This window comes from Triturus cristatus, chromosome 3_1, assembly GCF_964204655.1.
Source record: "Triturus cristatus chromosome 3_1, aTriCri1.1, whole genome shotgun sequence".
Lineage (NCBI taxonomy): Eukaryota > Metazoa > Chordata > Amphibia > Caudata > Salamandridae > Triturus > Triturus cristatus.
Window position 1 is genome coordinate 802,409,115 of NC_140583.1, and position 23,903 is coordinate 802,433,017.

Genomic DNA, 23,903 nt, shown 5'->3' on the forward strand with positions numbered 1-23,903 from the left:
GGTAATGCTGTAATCATTGCCTCCTTAAAAAACAAACAGGTGCAGACCCCTTGATTCTATCCAATTACCAGCTCATCACTGGCCTTTCAGCACTGCTGACATCATTACTTCTGACCTTCAATTTCATCAAAGGACCAAAACAACCTAACTTATATAAAGCAGAACTGTCCTCCTCCAGGGACAACATGCACCTTGATGCCTCTTGGCTGGTCCATGGCCATGGACACCATCAGTCATGTAGGGTGATATTTCTTCAGATAACAGTCCATGAACAACCAGCCACCACAGCAGTACCTTCCTGCTGTTCTTCTGATTCTACGGGAATCCCCCAAACTTCCCAAAGAAGGAGTAACTTTGGGATTAACTTTGAGACACAGTGGACCTTCGAACAGCAATCCAATGTCAGTATGTCAGTGTGTCACTACGCCGTTGTGGTTCACAATCACTCATTGTAATACGCTATATTTTGACCCACCACATCATGGGTCTTTATATTGGATGTACTACATCATGCTACATTACGTCATCTCAGGGGAGAGGAGCCCTGTGACTGTTTTTTTAAATTATTGTATTCTTTGCCCTTTTTTTTATTTAATTCTTATGCTTCCCATATTTTAGATACAATGTCCCACAGTCTTATGCCTCCCATGTAGAGAGCCACAATATAGTGGGTTCAATATAGTTGGGCTTCACTAAATAAATACAGTCACTACAAGCACCTTCCATCACCCAACACTTCTAGGTAGCTCATCCACCTCTTCACAAGATTGCCATGGTCCCTAGAAGTAGTTATCTGTGACCCAGACTATCACAAATTCCAAAAATCTTTACATATTTCATTGTGTGATTAGAAATATTTAAAATGATCATGAACCTTATTAAAACTAAAATGAAGTCTACATGTCATGCTTTCTTGTATATCACAATTAATTTGATTTGCTTTATTATGTCACTCTTCAAATCCGTTCAATCAAAATGGAAATTTTATTTTTATTTATTTATAAGGAGAATAGTATTAGAATATGGCCTTTTAAAGATGCATGAATACTCATAAATTCATGCAGAAATGCATCCCAGGTCGGCATATTGTTTCACTTTTTATGATGTTTGATTAGATTTTTTTTGTTTTATCTTTATTTATCCAATTTTTCAAACATTAACTGGGCGGTTATATACAGTCTTCTTCAGACACATTTCTCCAGTTTGATGAGAAATTTAGAGAGTACTTATCGAAGGCATGCAATTCCTATTCTAATTACCAGTTGGCATACCTTATGAAATTATTAAATGAACATGTAAGGCAGGAACAGTCGTCTGGGATACATTTGCTTGCCTAATCATCCAGTTACTGCTTTTAACAAACTACGGTGCAATTGCTATAGCTTTAAGTTAGTTTTTTTATGCAAACTTTTAAGGTACTGATGGCACCCAGATCTCAGTTCATCTCACTAATGAACTTGGCACTAGATTTGGGAATTTGAGCATTTGTCAACTGAGTTATTCAGAAATTAATTGATTGTGACAACTGAAGTTTCAACAAGCAAATCTCTTAGCACAAGGAACTGAGCATATACTCTTGCTGCGGCAAGAACACAGAAATTGACATACATCTTTGTGCACTAAACAGAGACAGCAACCTTGACATGACATATGTGGCTGGTAGAGGGCAGAATGGAAATATCTACAAAGAGCTCTTTCGGATATCTGTTCTGTTGGTGGCGAGTACCTTTGAAGTTATATTAGAAAATCAGCTTCTGAATTTGCAGGTGATCTGGAAAAAGAAAGAAAGAAAACGAATAATCGGGATATGACGGTGATATAAATGTATTAGTGATTAACAGCGGTAGTTGGAAATGGAGAACAGGGTTGGCTTTAGTGCTTGTGTCGACCTAAATCTCTTTTGGCGCATCTCCAACACAAAAATTCTCTCACTTCCATACTCTGCCAGTCAGTGCTTAATTTGTAAAAGATTAAGTGCTGGGGCTCAAACTCGTCCGGAGTCATGAAACGTTGGGGTGCTAAACACAAAGACTGCGACTCTTGCTTCTACCTCAAGCCTCTTTAATCCACCACCAGACACTCCCAGCCTCTATATCTGACTCGAGCAGGTTACTTTTATTCCTTAATTACTCCCTCTTTGTCATTGTTTTTCCATTTTTCTCTTCCTCGTTTTTCCCCCCCTTTTGTGTTTTTCCTTTCTGAGGCCCTGGATCAAAGTTTGTTGAGGTAAAATACATGCTGGTCCCCTAAAATCAGTGCTGGTGGTTGTGGGCTTCAGTGGGCAACGCTCACCTCCGATTAAGCACTGGCACCACAGTCTGTTGCCTCTGGGTCACAAACCGGGGAATCACTGTGAGGGAGGAAGCAATGGGAAGATTTCTGGCCTCAGCATCCCACCTCTGCCCTTTATGGAAGGAGAGCGGTTGGAACATGTCACGTTCCAACCCAGCTGCTGCACATGGTGGAAATAGGGCTTTCCATGGCTACAAATTAAAACAGTTCACAGGGCGTGCTTGCTTTTAAGGTTCCCACTCTAATCTAATCTACTAGGAATGTTTGCAAATAGTATTTTCTAGGTTTTTATATGGGTTTTATATTGCATGATAAAAACATATAAGATCATATTTTCACTGCAGGTTTCATTTTTCTAAAAAAACTAAATGAATATATAGAACCTGCTCTGTCTCCAAAGCTATAAAAGACAGCCTCCATTATGCAACTACTTCTTTTAAATACAAGCTGTAATGCATTTTAATTTTGTCATTGTTTTGGGATCGAAACGTAGAAGAGGAACTAAAAGAATCTGTTTAAATACCTTTTCCCTCTTGGGAAATGGTACAAATGGCTTTGTGTCTCTTACGATGTTCCCTTAAGGAAACTACACCGTACATTGGTTTTCTGTATTTGCTATTTAATATTAAGAGATGTATCATTTCAACAGGTGAGTATGCATATACATATTTATAACATGGATTAGAATTAAATATTACCCTAAAATGACGCTGCTCAGACAAACTGCAGGTGTAAATGTGAAAATGCGAATGATAGGAAAGTGCCTGGGCTCCCTCCTGCACCTGCTCACAATCATTCAGGTTTTTTTTTAAATCAGGGAACACCCACCCACCCACACACGCACACACACACACACCTTTTGCAAATTGTATAGAACCATGTTGCCATGTCTGACTGCCTGACTTACGTGCCTGTGCCTTTGCTTTGTCAAATATGGGTGTCTTCCAGCAAGCAGCCAGGGTCTCACGCCGATAATGCTCTCTGTCTCAAACACAACACAGAGGGCAGAATATGGCCAGCCGGTTTTATTTCTAGGCAGCGAGGAGTGCGCTCTTTTAACTTGCTCTTCATTGTTGAGTGCCTTTGCAGAAAACTTCATCCTGCACCTGCGCAGTTACAGCTTGCCTCCCCCCAGCTCAGCTACGGGAGCCTGGTGGCAGGCCTCAAACAAAATTATAAAATCTGCGTCAGAAAATTAACTAAACATGACGGTCTGCGTAACAAGCAGCCGTGCTAACCTGAAGATGCAGTATCGTCATGCCTGGACCAGGGTGGGCTAGCCTATTAAAACATACCCGGCAGCCACCCTGAAGGACAGGTACATTTATTTTTTAATAATTATCGGGCCAGCCAACCATTGAAGGAAAACTTTATAGCCCCGGCCCTGTGAAATAGGAGCCGGGGCTGAGCACCGGAAAGCACCGGCACAAATTAAGCACTGCCGCTAGTGCCCCTCATCTCTCCATAGCCCCTCTCTCACATGCATTTAATTTGTTTCTATAGCACTACTCATACCAGTGTAGAGTGCCAGAGCACATTACATCACACACACATTATACAGAGACAATGAATCATATGTGTGTAGTTCAGTCTATAGGAAATGTCCCACAAGATAATGTGGATTGCAAGGTCTAGGATTCACACATCATCAATACTAGTAGACAGTATAAATTAAAGGTGTTTGGTCTGGAGAAACACAAACCAAGGATTTAAAACGTTTAACAGTGTTCGGCTTTACTAATTAGAATGTATTTCTACTCTAACAAACCTATTTTAGCTACATTAGGATAATGAAAGCCTGGGGAAAACATAACGTTCTAACTTATACCTTGCAGTTTGCATGCAGCTCTTTGATGACTGATGACAGTTCACAGCTCACTGTCCTATATTAGGAATGTAACTTATGAACTGCAAGTAACAAAAGGATCTCTCTGACAAAAGCAGTAACCTACAGAGCTACCCACATAAAATTCAGTTGGGCAATTTGCATGGTACACGTTCTTTGCAGCAGGCATCTTAAGCCTCTGCGCTACTTTATCAGGAGTGGAAACTGCAACTAGACAAACTTAAATCTCTCTCCAGGAGGAACATTAATCCCCCGAGTTATCTTGACATTTTTATTATTGCCTGAAAACTGCTGGACACACATGCTTTTTAAACCTGTGTTATTTCTAAACACAACTCCCCCAAGGTCAGCGCCAGGTACAGCTGCGCCGGTCGCACCGACCTAGAGCCAGCCCTGATTAATAGTCAAAGAAAGAAACCAAAGAAGTGGGACCAGTGAAAAGGGACATTTGTGGGAGGATACGTTAAAAGGGATGCTGATGACAAAGTACTCATCAAGCTCTGTTGGTAAGTTATATTTAATGTGAAGAGGAAGAAGAAGGGTGAATATTTCTTATTCTAGGTCTCTTCTCTCACACCCCTTGGATTCAGTGTCAATTTTCTCTTCCAATGTTAATCCTCACTTCCATTGGGTTTCAGGCAGCTCCATAGATTCATCAGTTTGAATCCTCGTAAGGTACATTGATTCATAGAATCTGGAATTTTTATATCTATGTTTTGGTATTTTTTGCTCTTTGTTCATGTGTTTGAGGTGCACACTTGCTGTTCCAAGGGGCAGGGTGGATGTCATTTTTTCAGTATAATGGATTCCAGATCTTTGAGCAGCTTTTCTCTTCTCTGTTTTTTGTCACTGGTCACATTCATAAAATCTTCACATATAGTGTATGGAATTCTATTTCTGGGGTTACAGGAACCTCCATACATTTTTACATTCTCTTTATAGGGTTTCAGTCATACTGACATAAATCCTTCACACAATGTACCCGGGTGCTTGGCATCTCCATAGATCAATCATGTGTTTAATGTTCACCCCAAAAGTCATCACATCGTGTTGCTCTGTTTCAGGTACTGCTATTGATTTTGATCTCTGCACCTTCGATGGGAACGAGTCGAAGCCTCTATGTGTGGAGTTAGACTCTGATGGCCTCCCACGGTACCCTCAGTGGATGACCATCCCACTGATGTGCATCTATATGCTCTTCATCAACATTCTGCTGGTGAACCTGCTGACTGCCATGTTTGGGTATGTAATTCACAAATATTTTCTACATATTCCCAGTTTATTTTTATCAAGAAAATCATTACAATGACCACATTATCAAAAAAACATAACAACAAAATGATTCTGTTATGGTGACAACAAAATAGTTCCAACCTGCAGACGACAGCGTTGAGGTGAAAGTGTTCAGTGGTTTCCCATGAAAAACAGGAAGCAACGGAGACATAAGTAAAAGGATTGTGGTAATGGATTCTTGATAAAAGCGTTTTGGCAATTACTTGGTTTTAGAATTTAAGTCTATCACATAGATTTCACATCAACCAGCTGGCTTGCATTAAGACTATAAGGGGCCGATTATGATATCGGTCGGAAAGGCTCCGAATCGGATTCTGTCATTCCAACCGATTAGGAAAGCTTTCTGACCAAACAATTACAATGTTCGGAAAGTGTTCGGACAGTCCGAGTCGGTTCCGACTCAGTTTCGAACGGCATTCGGAGGAACCAAGTCATTTGGAGCTGACTTGTACAGGTCAACGGACCAGGTTTCCGACCAAGCGATTACAATGTTGGATTCGAACAGCCTTTCCAAATCTGTTGTTCAGACACGGATTGGCTGTCGGAATCTGACTTTGGGAGCCCAAAGCACGCCTCCCTTCACAGAATGGGCACCTTGGGGGTACCCAAGGGACCCCCTTTCAGACCATGCCCCTTTCAGACCATGCCCAGTGGCAGGCACCATGGGGTGCCTGCCACAGGGTGCACAATCTTCCCCACGCACCCCTTTCTTCAATGGGAGCCTATGTATTCAGTTGGAACACAGGCTCCCATTGAAGTAAATGGGGGTCCGACCGAATGCTATCCGGAACCATCGTAATCGGTCGGTTGGACTCTCCGAATCTGATTCGGTCGGAAACCATTCCGAAACCAATTCAGTCGGAATGCTTTATGACCTAAATCATAATCGGGCCCTAAGTACTATAGCACAATTTCATGAAGAAATATATCAGAAAATAAGTCCTAAATATTTGCATTGTGCTGACGAGAAAACTATTTTTTCCATTTTGAACTATTAAAAATATTTTGCAAAACAAATGAATGAGTCCCATACCTCAACTTCCATTGTTAACTCTCTGTGACCCTGGTGAAATTCTTTTAGTCTCCTTTTACTTGGATACATTAGGCCTGATTGGATTGGTGCTCAATGACATGAAAAATTTACTAGTGGAAAGTGTCTAAGCTTCCAAAATGTCAAGAGCTGAAATACTAATTTTGAAAGATGTTTAACACATTTTTAAAGATTCATGTCACCTTTCAGCTTCCTCTCAAAGCAGCTTTCATTGCTCAGAAAGACAATATTATCCAGGTTCACAGTAGTAGAGAAGGTGTGGTTGTCCTTAAAAACATTAACTTTCACTTTGACAGTCTGTGACCAGCTGCAATATTTATAAATCTTTCTCACATGATGTGAAAAGTCTTTGGACTTTATCAGTACAAATATACTATTGCAAATGGTCACAGTTTTGATGGTTAACCCCCAAACTATGCTATATGATTGCTCATGATGCTGACCCACATATATATCTGGTCTAAATTAAGCCAGTTTTTCATCTAGGTGAAGAGTTCCTGACTAGACCTACCTAGACTGGAAATTAAATTCAACTTTTAGGTTAGAATCTAAATGACAAATAAATAACAAAAATCATGTCTAAAGTAATACAATCGAAACAAATGGTTTAAATCTAGCTTGTAGTGAGGTGCACAATGGAACAAAACATTCAGCAACTCTTCAACAAAAATAATAGCAAGCAACTCCATTATAAAAAATAAAAAAAACTCTGCTAGGTAAAGATTTAACTAGAAAAAAGCACTTCACTTCAAGGACACTGCAAGTACATCATTCACAGATTTTTAAAAAAGAGACAGATTGCTGAACTAACCCGTAGTAACCACCAAACCCCCACCCCCTACCTTCTGTGGGATAATCCTCAAAAGAGCTGGTCCTGAACCATAACACGTTTCCTTACTGCCCACCTTGATCTTGCACCCGAACATGCAATAGTTGCATAGAAGGACCTTCGTCCTGAGTTCAAGTCCAACCTCTCCAAAAAGTTTCTTGCCAACTTTTCCCCCCAAAATGTAATGAGGTCCATTCACAATGGTAAACTTACATATGAGTAAATCTGCATGTGTAAGGTTACTCTTAACTTTTTTATAATTTTGCTATTTTGAGCTATTCGCCATTTATAAGTGTACTTTTACTCAATAATGGAGACTTCCATGTCCTCACTCCTTTACAAAAGGGGATGAAGTCAGCAACAACTTCAAATACAACAGTAGAAGCTCGACCAGTAGTGACTTTACAACTATATTTGACGTTCTGCACACTTGGCAGCGTCCTCCACTACTGGGGTGAATATCTCCACATGGTAAAGTATAGGGAAAAGTTTAGAAGTTTATAAAATATTTTAAACATAATTTTTAAAGTTAAATACTTATGTAGATACAGTATATTACTGCAATACTAAAATAATTTTAAATTAAAATTGTAATTATTTTGAATATATTTAAATCAAAATAAAATGATTTCTTCCTTCTGAAGAAGAAAATCCAATCTAAATAAAAACAAATGTTTTGAAATTATTAAAAGTAATGCATATAATTAATTAACATTAATTTAATTATTTTTAATAAATGTTATTGTCACATTATTTTTTACATTTGAAACAGGTTAGTAAAATATCTTAAAATATGTGAATAATTCTGTTTTATTTTCAGATTGTTCTAAAGTTAAATGAAATGTCATTATAATTTATCAATGTAAACATTTTAATTTATTTTAACATTGATTCCTGCAGGGTTTTATTTTAAGGCCCTGCTGTCATTATTTCTATGGGAGGGTGTTATAGTATCTGTGAGTGGTCATGAATGGTGCTGGGCGTACTCCAGCTCTGAGGAAGAGGAATTTAGAGGAGGAGGAATTTACCACGATTTCAATTCCCTTTTTGACTGGAGTAACTTTGGAAGTGCAGTCTGTGAATAGGAATGAACTTACTTTTTTTGGGTGGGTAGATGCCCCCACCTAAACCCCAGTCTAACCCTCTATTAACCACTCCTTGCTCTTTTCTATTTCCCTTCCCTTTAGTGGTATTCCCCATTTTTCAGCCACTTCCTTCTTTCCCTCCCACATTTACCGTACTTTGGGTGAAGATCTCTGCACAGAAAAAGCAGGAGAGGTGGAGGCGCAAACCCCACACATAAAACCTTACATATAGGTTTGTGAATAGCATTTTGTAGTTTGTTTTGTAGTACTACAAAACAGGGCCGGACTGGGAACCACAACCGGCCCTGGCAAAGTACTCGGCCGGCCCCACTCCTGCGGGGTGCCGCCGAGCTTTTTGCCAGGGCTGGTTTTTGGCCGATTTTGTTACAGGGCCGATTTTGCAAAAAAAACTGCCCTGTAACGAAAACGGCCCCCAGGGGCCCAAAAACGGCCCCCACCCGTGCGGCGCACCGGGCGATTGCCCAGTGCCCGCTACGGCCAGTCCGGCCCTGACTACAAAACAGCCTACAAAGCACATTTTGTGAATAGCCTAGTTGTCTATATATTTGCCCTCTGGATCTTTTCAGAGTGTTATCAGAGACACTGTGGCCATCTCACGGGCAAGCTAATCAGAATGCTTGTGACAGGTACTGAGATACATCTCCAGCTGAGTGCACCATCGTATTGCCCTGCCACAGTTGTAAGTACTTTTGTTCCAGGTGTTACTAACAAAGCTCGAGAGGTCAGAGCGGCATGTCAGAATGGTAGAGTGTGTTGGGAACTAATTTCAACAGTTTAGTCTCTAGAATGAGGGTGTTAGAGGCTGTTTTTGTGTGAGATTTCTGCCTATCTTTTATCTGTGAAGGGCAAGGGGAGGACAGAGCGGCATGAGGGGTGATACTGGAACAAGTTGGGTGTGAATGGTGTTGAGTTATTTCCTAGCTTTACGTTGTAAATTCCCTGGAACAGGAAGACTAGACTGACAGATTATGTGCCACATAAATTGATGTTTCCTGCCGCATAATTTAAGTAACTCTGTCACACAATTTGGTCATCCATTGCTGCACAATCCAAGGGTCCCTGCCAATAGTAAAGTTCTGCATAGTGGTTCAGGGGCAGTCATTATGGTGATGAAACCCATATTTCAAAGGTTTGTATACCACAGCATTTTGTGCAATAAAAGCACCAAAACATGGCAGAAGACTGTGTGCAGCTGGGAAGGGAATTGGATGTAGTATCAAACAATCAAGCAATCCAAGAAACTCAATGAAAAACTACTTTTAAAGTGAAGTTATGTTTAAGATTGGATATAACACCTTGATGCAAGTTTAAAAAACCTCAGAAACTCACTTAAAAACTGTGTTAAAGTGAAGTTATGGTTACAAAACAAAACCCGAGAACCACTGAATTTACTAGTTACCCAAAACTGGTAAAGAAGCCATGCATTCATTTACTCACACACCAAATGCATTGTAGATTTTACTAATGAGTAATACCCCTTAAAAGCATAGTATAAACAAATCCCAACATGTGCCAGCCAATAAATACTACTAAATTCATAGCTGTCTCCCTATCAGTGTTAAAAGTAATACGATAGGTAATCTCACCGGTGAGATTATTTGAGAAATAAGTAATTGCGCCTGTCAGATCAAAGGTTAGGTCAGGAACATTGCACCTGGTATGCGAGTTAAGAATTGCATGTATTTTGTGCGAGTTAGGGATCTTGGTCCTAAACAAAACTTGTAAATTTCTGCATTTTTTATTTTTGATTGAAACCATAACTCCACTTTTAACTGTGGTATTTCTGCCAATATATATATTTGTACATAAAAATTGTTCTAGCTACCATCTCAACCCCCATGTCTAACCTGCCTTATTTAGGGCATGCACGCATGGATTGGTCAGATGTAGAAGGCCAATTTTGTGACAGAATGTTGCCTTTTCCCTATACACGAAAATCAAACAGTTTTTTGAGCAGGAAATTAAAATTCAAACATTTTCTTTTCATCTTCCTAAAAAATGTGCTTATGGGAGAAATCCTACGTTCTTAATTTAGGTAGTTCTAAAAGTTTATACTGATTCTAAATCCAATTTGGATAAGTGCATACAATTGCATAAGGAAAAGCAATGGGCTGTTCTTAAAGATTTGCAAACAGGCATTTCATAGTGTGATTCATTGACACTACTCCTGTCTGCTAATTTTCTTTCGACCTAAATCTGGCACCAATCCCTGTCTGAGCCTCCTCTTCCAGACATACAGCTGCGCAGGCGGAGCCCCACAGCCAAGTTTGCATTTTCATTCAATCTTGCTCCATCTAAAGATGTTCTCTTTCAGGGTCATATTTTCTAGAGTACCAATCTGTGGCAGTGCTCTACCTGACAAGAAGACACAATGCCACTCCGTGTGTGTTTCTGGACAAATGGCACAACATCTCCTAAGGCCTAAGCTGTGCCGTGAACAGCATCTTTGCCACTGTCTACCACCTTTTTTCAAATATTGAATCTTTCATAGGGCCTCATTACGATGGCAGTTGGATGAGTATCCGACCGCCATCCTTTCAGGCTCAACACTGTCCGGCAAGGAGTCGGTGGTCCCGGCAGCCCAATTACGATACGACCGCCATGCAGGCAGTCGTAAACATCCCTTTTTCCAATGCGGCTTGTGCTGCGGCCCGGAAAAGTGCCGCAGCACAAGCCACAATAGAAAAAGGGATGTTTTTGAACATCCGTGCACCATGTGCTAGGCACCATGTGGTGCCTGGCACTCGGTGCATGGATGTTTGGGGGGTCCCCTAGGCCACATAGCAGGGTCCCCAAAGTCCCTTTCCGACAGCCTTTTCCATGACAACCTAATTGGGCCCATAGATTCTCATGCTTAAATTATTAACCCATTGGCAGACTGGGAATCATTAGTAGATATGCAAAATCAGCACTGTCCGAAATGTACCCCTTAAAACGGTCTTCACCCAGCCATCAAAGTGCCTAATTCACACAGGTAAACCTACACTTTTGTTTACATTTATGATTGTTTGGTGTTCACAAAGGTCAGTCCTACCTTTTTCATGCACGGAGAGTCTGCAATCGTAAAGATACCAGTCATAAAATACATTTGTGAATAGCAAACAAGTGTAAACTTACTCAAAAGTGTATGCTTACCTATGTGAATCAGGCCCTAAGTGTTTCAACTGCAAAGCAGTCCATAAGGTGGGAGGCCTTGTGCGCCAATTTCCAAATGTTTTCATCATTCTGATTTTTAACACACTATTGCAAAAGGTAATAATGAAAGCCTCATGAAATGGGAGGGGGTATTTGCAAGGAAGTAACTTTTTCTTATAGGCATTGGTTCTTCCATAGATCCACATGCTTGAATCCGAGCTAAAAAGCGGTGCAAGAAACTGGGGACAAAACTCACCTGAATGAAAGATGTTTTCCATCAAAGACGCAGGGCTTACATTGTAGGGGATGCTTTTTCTCGAATATATAATGTTACTTAGCAGACCATTACTTCGCAAGTTTTTACTAAGATGTTTTTACATCGCAAATAGTAACAGATTCTGCTAAGTAAAAAATGCGTAGTAATGGTAAGTCGTAGTAGTGGCCGCGAAGTAATGGTAGATAACCCTTTTTCTTCCCCGGCCTTACTCCATATCCAGAAAGAATAGAGGCACTTCCTAATAATCCAGTTCTAGATAATTAAGGCCAATCTGCCCGTGCAGATTGTGGTGTGAGATCTTATAAGTTACAGTTGGGCGCCAATCATCATCAATTCATAGCATGTCCTCACACAGCCTATAATCCTACTACTTCAGAAATCCTTTTCTCAAGTCGAAGATTCCCTGACTGACAGACAGTTTTTGAAGCCTGAAACAATCCAAGTTTTCCACCCCCTGCAAAGGGCTGCGTCTATCCTTGTGAACTGCAGATCTGCTGGGCAGCACTATAATAATTGCTATAAAACTTAGAAGTTGATGTAGAAGATCCCACTAACAAAGGAGTTCTAGAGGTAAGCATTATTAAATGTCCTGGTGCTGCAGCTGCCCAGAAAGAAGTAGGTAGAATCACATTGTCCCTTACCACTTGGGAAGAAGCTTCTAAAGGATGACGTAACACAAGTCCTCTCCATTCCTCCATCTTCATTATTATTACCCCTGTATTGTCCAGAAAAACATCCAAAATCAAACTAATCAGCCGGAATGAGTATTAATGCCTCTCTGTGACATAGGGTTGCCACAATGTTTACTTTTTAAATTAGACCCAAACAGTGCAGTTTTTAGCTTTCTCAAACCCCAAACTCCCAATGAGGCTTATTATTCTGTGTGGACCGACCTTAGCTGATCAGAACAGGTTACCCATGCTCTGGCAGATCTTTACAGATGATTCAGGTCAGTTCTGGAAAGATGTCGACCTTATTGTAAGAGTGGGTGCCATATTATACATTTTGTAAAAATCTGAGCTATTTTCATGAACATAATAACCTTGACGCTTCACAGTGGATTTTTAGAAATCTATTGGTCGGTCTATTACTTATTTTAAGACATGCCTAGAGATATAATGTGCTTTAAAGATTAAAATAATGCCATTTGTATTGCACGTCAACAGCAACCTTCAGCACACCTGTATCCACACTTCTGCTGGTTCTGCTTCTGCTTAACAAACTTTATAGTTCCCCTTGGTAATGGTACCCCCCATTCTTCCGCTCCACTCTTTTGGAATCCTAGTTTCACTGTGGATGCTGTGCAGAGCAACACTGACAAAACATGGAAGTTCCAGCGCTACTTCCTGGTGCAGGAGTACAGCTGCCGCCTGCCTATCCCGTTCCCCTTCGTCATCTTCGCCTACATCTACACCATACTGTGGAAGATGACTGCCTGCTGCCGGAAGGAGGGGCCCAGAGAACCACCAGTGTGCTGTGAGCTTCACTTCATTTGCATGTCTTTCTTTCATTCGGTGCTTCCTCTGAAAAGCTCTACAAGTGGAAACAAAGCAAATACAATAATGTAGTACAAAGTAATATGAATCATTTAAACAAAGGTGAACATGTACACGAATGAAAGAAAAATAGTAGATACAGAACAGAGGAAAGTAGTTTAGCTTTTAAGTGCCAGAGGAGAGATTGTGAGAAAATAAGAGTATACAGGGACGAGGCATGTACAGTAATTCATGGCAGGCAGCCAAGTGAAGATCAGGGGTGGCTCATCAGTGGGAACTAAAGATGATTGATGGGATGGAGACAAATCATGAATATATTTATATGGAATATTATCAAGGATTGGTTGTTTCTGACATGCAGAGGTTGTTGAAGTTAAGGCCTGCCACCCTCTAAGGGCCTAATTACGAGTTTAGGTGTTATTTATCGCACATAATAAATAACAACACCAAGGCGTACGTACACCGTTACTAGTTTGTGGGAAGTAACACGCAGATTTTGGTGTTAAACGCACCAAAATCCGCATTGAACGGTAAATATCGTACAATTTCTCCCCTTAATTTTCAGCAGTTTGACCTGCTGAAATTGAACAAAGGTTCAGTTATTTAATGCATCCGATAATTATAGCATGCGTTAAGTAAAACAAAACTCGTATTTGATCCCGTGCGTAAACAGGGGTTTACGCACAGGTCAGAAATAACTGACCCACTCGTAATCAGGCCATAAAACGATTCCATTTTCCAGATTTGACGAATGAGGAATAACGTAAGAAGCAGACAGTCAGATTAAGGAAGGAAAAAACTTAATTTAGAAAAAATTCCTCCTTGACTGAACACGTCAATCTGAGCTAGAGCAAAATTCCTTTGCTTTTGTAGTAAAGCCACTAAAAAAATTAACAAAGAGTTGTAAAGCTGACCGTAAATATCTGGCCCAGATTGCTTGGTAAATGGAATGGGGTTTTTCCTGAAGATTTAGAGGGAAGGAAGCAAGAGTTACTGAATTGTATACTTACTGGCATAACAGGATCAACTTTCGGGAAAAAGAGTGACGCCCCCGCAGAACAGTTCTGGGTACCTGTAAGCACCGCCCAGAAAGCTCAGCATTTGAAAGGGGAATGTGTGTTACTAAGGCCCTTATTACGAGTTTGGCGGTCCATTGGACAGCCAAACCCGTGTTGGCGGTCCGACCACTGCCATACTCTGGCCCCGCCTGCAGTATTATGAGGGTGTCGGGGGGACCGTTGCGACCACTGGGGATCAAGGATCCTGCAAACGTTGTGCAGCATTCAGGTACACTAATATGCTGACGGTGCCACAGCGGCAATACCAAGCATATTAAGAGTTGCCTGTCCACCGCCCTTCTCATGGTGGCGAGCCTGTCATGAAAGGGGTGGTGGAGAAGCAACAAAGGGGGCTCTAATAAGGACGCATGCTGCTCCTGGACCTGGGGTGGCATGCGGGGGGCACATGTAATACTCCACTGGTTTTGCACCCCAAGTTCCTGCACGGTGTGGAATGTATGCCACACCGTGCTGAAAGGTGCAGTCGGCGATCTGAGAGTGGCGGTATGCATGTTAGACTCTTCTATGAGCCTAACAGACCACTGCTGTCAGACCGCCGTAGGGCAAACCGCCAGAGCAGGATTTAACTCCTAATCTGGCGGGTGGTCGCACCACGGCTTTAGCGGTTGTACAATGGACAGGACCACCAAAGTCATAAGAAACTCTAAGTGTGTCCAAGCAAAAACTATTCCTTGTTCTAAGATAAGGAGATAACTCACAACCATTAGCAAAAAAACAGAATGTGGAGAAAGACATTGTTTTAAGTTTCCAAAAAGTAAATATCAGATATCTGTTCCTGTAATCTGGTTTGTGAACCTCTTAGTTTTGGCAAAGTCAATTTAATTCTAACAAATATAAAGGAAAAAGAATTTAAAATGGACAAGAAAAAAGTAAATAAGCAAAAAAGAGAAGCAATACCCAATGAGATATATAAAGTTGGCAGGACTTTGAAAAGAAGATCAATGTGAAAATCCAAGATGGTTTTCAGAGATGAAAATAGGTAGAAGAAAGAGGATAGAAGACCAACCAAAAGAAAGAATCACTAATCAAGACAAAAATGTAGCAGTATAAGAATACGGATTTTAGCAGAAGAGAAGGTGAGGAAGGACCACATCTTACGAAAGCTGAGTAGCAGAAATCTACAGATGTGAGTACTGGAGGAAATACGACAGTAGAAGGAAAGTATTGGGTAAAAGATGACATCCTGATTATGGCAGTGAAAATACGGGGGAAGGAAAGTGAGGGGAAAAATAGACGCGAGAGAAGGGCAAACAAGTGTAATTGTTTGTTTTCTTGTTTTTGATAAATCATAAAAAGTTGGGGATGAAAAGGATGAAAAGAATCTCTGTTTTACTGACGTTCAGATGAATCATAAAGCTGGAAGAAAAAACAAAAATGTATCAATGTAGATGTGACAGGAAACTTTCAAGCAAAGGATATAGTAGGAAGATGAGTGATGTGGATATAGTACAGGGGAGGTGCAAGGATAGAATCCCGAGGAACACCATAACCAAGAGGAAAGGATGAGGATGAGTGAATGGGTCATCAGAGCAACAAGGCCACCTTATCTGCTCCCTCTAAATTTACACCAGTTACTAAGGGGCTGATTATGATGCTGGTCCGACCGGCTTCCGCAGTCCTGTCGGAGGCAGTGGGGCCATCAAAGGTCACCTTGGAAGCAGTCGGTCCGACCGCCGGATACGATGCATGCATCGTGTCCTCTGACCTACTGCTGAAGAACGCCAACTCTGACAGTTTTTCTCTGACCATCGAGATAGTGGTCAGAAACAAGCTGCATCCATAGAGCTGTTCAGGGAACTCCTATCGTCAGAAGCAAAGGATTTGGGGTGCATACTCACCCTAATCCACTTCTCATCCAGCAGTCTCCACTGTGGATCCCTTTCTCCAGGTCCCCCTATACTTCGGAATCTGAACCCCGATGAAAACGATCCTGTGGGTGCCGGAATCCCGGTAAGTCCTTCTTCGGTATGTATACCCATTGACTGGACTGCTTATCTCCAGCAATGGGGTACAGGGTGCACAAGGCATATCCCCAAATATGTTATGCACGTGTGTACATATCACATGTTTTCTGTGATTTTTTTATTCATTTGCAGCAACATATTTGGGGATATGTGCTCTGCCGTAGCAGCATTTGCATTGTAATACGGCAGGGTTAGATCCCCACCCTTGGCGGTCAGAAAGGGCTCGCAAAGATAATCAATCCGACCAGCATTGTAATTAGCCCCTAAGTTTAAAGAAGGATTTGCATTTTAAAACTGGTGTGCATTCATAGGGCCTAATTATGAGTCTGGTGGTCAGACTCATGGTGCTGCGGCAGTGGCGGTTCAGCCACCGCCACTCCAGTGGTCCGACCGCCCCATTATGACTTGGGAGGTTGGACCGCCCTGGGACCACTGCTAGGGAACCACCGTTCCCTGGCAGTGGCGCGGCAGTCAGAGGCTGCCATATACTTGGTGGGCCACTGTGGTCCCATTAAACATTTAACAAGTTTCCGCTCCAAAAGGGTTTTCATGGCGGTTCCACTGCCATGAAAACCCTGGCAGAGAGGAACAAAGCCTCTGCGCCCTGTGCATGTACACAGGGGGGCACAACATGTGCCCCCCTGTGTGCATGCTCACCAGTTTGTGAACGGCATGGACGTTACAGTCCATGCCGTGCAGGAACGTTATGAGGCATTCCCATAGAGTGGCTTTTTCAAAAGCACCGCCGCCTTTAAAAGAGGCACCCCAGCAGGAACTGCCACGCCGCCCGCCTGCAAGACTACAAAATAATTGTAATCTGGCGGGCGGGTGGCAACAACTCGTAGAGGTGCGTGGGCACTGCTAAAAGTCATAATCGGGCCCTCAGAGTTATGTTTGGATCCCAGTTCTCTGAAAAATGGGGTGCTGCAGTTGAGGAATGAGAGGCTTTGCCAGTGACCACATCTGTGTTTGGGTCCCTGTAACTGGAACAACGAGGGGGCTGCAGTTCAGGGTCAAGTGCTGTGGCACCAAGATAACCTAAAATATCGGTATGTATGGGTGTCAGGAATTTTAGATTTTAAGTTTCTGTCATTTTAGATGTGTTTATTAAAATAACTCATTGACCAGCAATATAATTATCCATTCCTCGGGTTGCAATGCTGTGTTTCTAAGAAGTCTGCATATTAATTCCTAAGTACAAATCTTTCCTCCAGGCTCTACCTATGAGGACATAGACCTGCTGGCGTGGGAAGCCATCATGAGAGAGAATTACCTGGTGAAAAGCAGCATCCAGGAGACAGACAACTCCAAAAAGTACGTGACTATGGGAAACACCCAAAAAACTTGCTTGACATGTGCCTCTCATCCCTTCTTTCCTACACAACACAAGTAACCCTGAGCAACGAAAAGCAATCAAAGCATTTATTTTTACTTTTTCATTTACGTTTCATGTAGACCAAAAACATTTCAAGGGTTCTGCACCACCTCCTCTTTGCTATTGCTCAAAAAATCAGTACCTGTCTTAATATACTCTGTCTCGCGGTGCACTTTAAATATCCAAATACGCGGGGATATTTAGCTTGGAAAGCATTTCTTTCTAGCTTTTGCAGCGAAAAATATTAAGTTAGAAAAGGATTCCCAAAAGGTTTTACCTGCTGTAAAACGTGGGAGCAAAAAGCACAGGGTGCGCAATCTGCACATGGGCGAGTAAGTCAAACACTGCCCAAATTGGAATCCCATTTCAAGCGCATAAAAAACTACAAATCATCTTTGTAATTGTAACCAAGAACACATTTTGAATATAACCACACTTTAACCACTGTGACAGCTTGGCACTTGGATCTAAAGGGACTAGGACCAGAGTTTGACTACTAAATCTTGCAAGTTGAGGTAATTGTGAGGCAAGATTAGAAAAGAGATGCTATTTTTCGAACTGTTTTGCACTATATGGTTTGAAACTTAAAATAAAATATACAATTAATTTTGGAAAAAATTGTTTGTCACTAAATGTGTATGAATACAAATATTTCAAACGAAAAGTTTCAAATTGTTAATCTACATTGCTCTGCCTCTTTTTCACTGTACTTTACACTCGATGGCCTGGTAGGAAATGTATGTTACCAATGTCTCAGATTAGGCCAAATTTGTATATATGTTTATTGTGGAAAGTTTTCTTTGCTTTGGAGAAATTAAGTAGTGACTATTTCAGAAGTTCTCTTCTGTGGATCCCTCTGTTTGCTGATTCAGGCTGCATTTTTATTGACTTCCCTATGGGTCCCTCCTTCTGGGAGGAACAACAAACACAGATCTAAGCCTAAGAGGTGCTGTTTAGATTCGTTGATGCTAGTGAATGATATGTGGTCTGTGTGCCTTTTCACTTTGTGAGATTTATTCACTGATATTTTGGTCGCTACAGATTGATGCCGATTCACCAAAAGGTCAGGTTTAGAGGAAGGCAGCCGAAGTGACATCACAGGGTTGACCTCTTTGTCCCACCCATAGCTCCATTCTACTATTTGCTCGTAAGTTGCTGGGGAATGGACGAGGAGTGCGGACTACAGCTCTTTAAGGGCCCCACCCATGGTCGGCTTCTCCGTTATGGCATAGGAGCGTTGCCCCACTGCTGAATCCAGCATGAAAACATGTCAAATAAAATGATAATGAAGCAATTAATAAAACTGCTTCATTACCATTTTATTTTACGCGTAGAAAGGAGCTGAAGCCGAGTTTGGAGTGCGGGGCCATCAGCAGCAGGAGCAGGGGTGGGCACAGAGCACCAAGTTTGCCTGTCGGTTTGGCCGGCCATCTTAGGATGGCTGAACCGACATATCAGCAGGGCTCTGGAGCACAGGCTCCCAGTCTCTGCTGGAGCGTGAAACCAGCCCGCTCTGCCAAATCCCAGAGCTTCTTTCTTGCTAGTTAATTCCAGCATGAGAGCAGTGTCTGGATTGGTGCAGGCAAGTCTGGGAGCCTGTGTGGGCAGCTCCTGTGCATTGGGACTTGAAGAGTGCCGCAAGGCAGCAGGACGTAAGTTTTAATTTTTATTTTTTTTGTCCCTCGCAAAGCCTCACCACCTTTCCATGCTAGCAGCCGCCACTGGCCCTACCCCCTTTCTGTTTCTATACCTTCTTTCATCACTCTTGAGACCAAGGCTACACATAGTAGTTCAAGTGGTGCAAGGTGCAAACCCTGTATACCAGTAGCTATCCTTGACTACCCCTAACTGTATCAATGACATCTAGGCAAAGAGAGGTGCAATTAATGACTTATGTTAAATACCTTGTTATTACATGCTGTGTAAAGCCTCTCTTCTGTCGTTTTAAAGCAATTCAAATAACAGATGAACATAAAGTAAAAAAAAAAGGGTTTGGGAGACATATACTATCTACAATTTGCACTCCTTCCTTATTCTATCACCCTCAGCATCAAATAATGAGGCTGCTGGGGGCAAAGGGTGGAACGAGCGCCAGCCCCGACATGCCCAAAGTTATATGATGTAATTTTATCTACCCCAGGCATTTTCTTGAATTGAATTCCATACCTAATTGATGTCCATCCCATTAAATTAAACACACAAAAGGTGATGGCAGGAATGCCTGCAATAAGTCTCACCACTGGCAATCGCTTCGCTGGGGGCAGCAGTCCAACCGATCCTTCTTTTGCCTGCCTTGCCAACTCAGTTTGGGCTCCGTCATATGCCAATCAGTCCTGACCCTGCTCCAATAAGAACAGGCAAGCCTGACCTAGCAAGCCAGGTCCTCCCTTAACTGGAACACAGGCAACACAAGACCGGGTTCACCCTGGCTGGGGCTCCTCAGTCAGGTCTAGCTTGGTTTCAGTGGCACAGTGAGCACGGGACCCACTTTGCAAGGTATTTAACTCCACTTTGATCACACCAAAAGAAGCGATTCGGGAACTTAGTGCAACCTAAAGCATCTGCAATCCATTTTTTTGCACATTCGGTGGATTACAGAAGAAATATCATGTTACAAGCAGAACTTAATATTCTTTTAATAAAAATAATTCTGGGGCCAACAGTTTATCTTAAGAGCCCACTGCTGCTGCCTAGGCAACTGAGTAGTCTTCATTCCTCCCCATGTCCCTTTCTTCCACCACCATACACTTCTATCTCTTTATCTAACTCTTGCAAGGTCTCTTTGCCTCTTCTCCCTTCCCTTCTCACTGTGTCCCTATCGTTCTCTTTCTCCTTGTTTTGCCTTTCTCTCTGTTGCTTTTGGTCAAACGCTTTTTATGAAAAATAAGTTGGCGTTCCATAGATAAGTGCCCGGGCTCATTACCGGCACAAAATAAGTACTTCATATAAGATATGTAATGTCTACACGATAGAATTGATGTTAATTGAATATCCAGATCAATGAAGAGAATTCATTAATAATGTAAACAGACAAAACGCAAGATGGAACATTAACTTTAAAATAAAAATGATGTGTATCTCAGTGGTCAATAAACGAAACATCTCATCAGATGTACATATGTTAAAGGATTCCCCATATATTTTTAAATAAGTCGATTTTAATCTCTGAATTTGTAAAGGACTTTCTCTATTTCAGTCAGTTAGAACATTTCCAGAATCCATTTTGCAATTTGAGATCTCAAGATGAATTTCTAGCTTAATAGAAGTTGTTTTTGGAGTTCCAATGCCACATAGAGCCCAGATACTAATTTGTATACAAACCTTTTCTTTAGCTACATAGTAGTTGTTATTATTAAAGGAATGAGCTCAAATACTCCAATCAGAACAAAATAATTATTAATAAGGAGCACGCAGTTTCAGAATGGTATAGGAGACAATTATATTATATCATTTTGTGCTGTGAGTGACACAAGAAACCACATGTTGTGCTGCTGTATAACATAACAATGTAATATAAGTGTAAGTCCATACACTGAATTAATAGTACAAAGGTGCCCTTAATCTGAAGCCAATTAAGACACATCTGCTGAAAAGACACAAATACATAAGAGCTGCCAAATGCTGCCATGGTTATGTACGGCTGCAAAATGTCTCATGTAACATAAATAATTGTTGTTGGTATATTTCTTGTGTCCCATGCTTGATGTGTGCAGCGGACCCTGATGCATGAACATCTATTGATGCTTGTCATGGTGATTCTGGTACCCAGTTTGACCTTGTGATTCCCCAGGGCTTATCTTCCCAGCATTGGCGGCAATGTATGCACAAATCCATATGTGAAAGAGATTGTCCTTGTCTTTTATGATTACTATGAGCATTTGACCCTCCAGGGAGGACACACACCTATGCCTTTTTTATGCACCCTATCAATCCTGCTGCTCTTGTAGTGGTGCTCTCTGTACAAAGTATACAAGAACTCGTGACAACTAAGAGAAACAGGTCTACTCTGATTGATATGAAATATATTGTTTACTACAACCCTAAACTTCTATCATCTGTGGATACTCATAGTGAGTTTGGTACCGGAATATGCCGTTTTAAATATCATGCTACAAAAATATCATAGCAAATATATTGACGACCAAATTTTCAATAATCATATGTGGTCAATTGAATGTTCATCATACTTATTTCCACATCCCTGTACCTTGACCATATATGGCTTCAAAGTATATAGATGTAGAGTTAAGACACTAAAGCAATACTTACCAATATACACTTACCTGATTTTTGGTTCTTGATATTTTAGCTATCATATTCTTATATCAGAATATTTCTGTATCCATTATTGTGACATATACCTGTCACAGTGTTGGACATTTATGCTGTGAAAAGGCATAGGTGTTCTCAGTCCTGTAATGTGTGGATGAGCGCTTGTTCCTAGTTCCCATTCCCTGTCATCCTTAATTCCTTAGTCCTTTTTGTACATATTCACTCACAGCACTAATGTCGTCTATCTAGCTCATGTTCTACAATTCGTTTTTGGCCATTTCTGTTTCTCACTTTGTTATTGGTTCCAGGATTCCCTTTCTCTTTCACCTTTTCTGCTCAGTCGCAGCACCAGTTCTAGAACATTCCTGTATTCCATCACTCCATCTTAAGAAATGTTTATACATATATACAGACAGCGGGTACTTCTTATATGGCTAACTTCTTCCATAATAAAGCTAGTTCTGAAGCTGCAATTGAAGCTCATTCTACAAATAGAACCATCTTCGATTAGTCTTTCCCAATTTGTCATCAAAAGAGCACATGTAAAACTGAACCCTCCCACTACCAAGCAATATGTATGGATTTATTGATATTGGTGGTAGGTTATGGTCAACAGGGCACTCTAGTCTGTCCTTGGATCCATTCGCCTTGCTTCTTGCCCACTGACATATTTGTAAGCCTGGGTGTGCAATTCCTTTTCACTTGTGGAGTATGGAGTGGAGGTTTTCCTCTCTTGTGGCTCGCCAATGATAAGTTGGTGTGCGCAAGCAAGAGACATCTTACTCCAGGCCACCTCCCTGCAAGATTTCTAATTACGGGCGGACGCGGCTGGTCGCTACGGCTCACTTTGAGACACCTTCTGCTTGCATTGAGGAAGCTGCCGCTGGAGTAGAAGTTCTACTCGAGCGGCAGAAAGAAGCAGCGCCCTCTTGCGCTGCGTGTGGTGCCATTCACGATGATTTTTAGCGAGGGACAAATACCCAGTGCTAAAAATGACCGTGACGGATCTCCACATAGCGCAGTTGAGTTTTTTGGTCACTTTGCGGAGTACGCATAGAGGAACACCATGAACTCAGCCCAGGGCTACACATTTTGCTGCTTCTGCAAACTCCAGTAATTCCCAATGCCTATCAAATTGGTACTCCTATCATTTATCTTCAGCTCTTACTCCCTGCTGCTGGATCCTATGATGCTGGAGGTGGAAGGGACCTTTTTACACTTTTGACCTCAGGAGTCATTTGACTAATTTCTGTGGATTGTGCTTTGGAATTGTTTGTAATGAATAAAGGGTCTTTGAATGGTATTTATGTTTTTGATTGTCACTGTGTGCACCCTAATGGCATTTGATGGTCACTGTAAGCTTGAAATTATAATATTTTCTGTCATTCTAGGTTGGAGGCCCGATTTCAGAAAATGGAAGAAAAGGTAAGATTATTGCTTCTCTGTTGTATTTGGGGAGATGAATGACTAATTAGGGAAGGTATAAGCTTATTATTACACTTGTAATCTGAGATAGAATATGCTTCCTAGTAGCACCATCCTAAAATGCTCCCTCACTCCCATTGCAAGACCTCTTGTCAGAAGGAGCTCCTTACATCTTTGTGCTTCAAGAGCTTGAAGACAAACTTGATTTTTCTAAATAGTGTGTAATCTAAGTAATGCATAGGGGAGAAGGTAGTTGGTGGACTTTTTGATGGTATGTTATGGGTTATGTTATGCTATGTTACGTTGTGTTAATTTATGTTTTGGGTTATGTTATGATATGGTAGTTAGACTTGTAGAGTGCACTAATCACCCATGAGGGCTCTCAGGTACTAGAGGTGAGTGGTTGAATGATCCCCATGGAGTTATTTGAAGAGTCAGGTCTACAGCTTCTTGTGGAATTCAA

The 23,903-nt window shown here is 41.4% G+C and overlaps 1 protein-coding gene across 2 annotated transcripts in view; it reads left to right on the forward strand.

Annotated features, from left to right (window-relative positions):
• Window positions 1-23,903, forward strand: part of LOC146861069 (transient receptor potential cation channel subfamily M member 8-like) — a 187,630-nt gene that overhangs the window by 146,145 nt on the left and 17,582 nt on the right. For both annotated transcript variants that reach the window (XM_085645108.1, XM_085645107.1), the window contains exons 13-16: window positions 5,203-5,380; window positions 13,115-13,305; window positions 17,583-17,682; window positions 23,407-23,440. In XM_085645108.1, coding sequence (XP_085501234.1) covers window positions 5,203-5,380; window positions 13,115-13,305; window positions 17,583-17,682; window positions 23,407-23,440 — 503 coding nt within the window. The remainder of the gene's footprint in view (window positions 1-5,202; window positions 5,381-13,114; window positions 13,306-17,582; window positions 17,683-23,406; window positions 23,441-23,903) is intronic.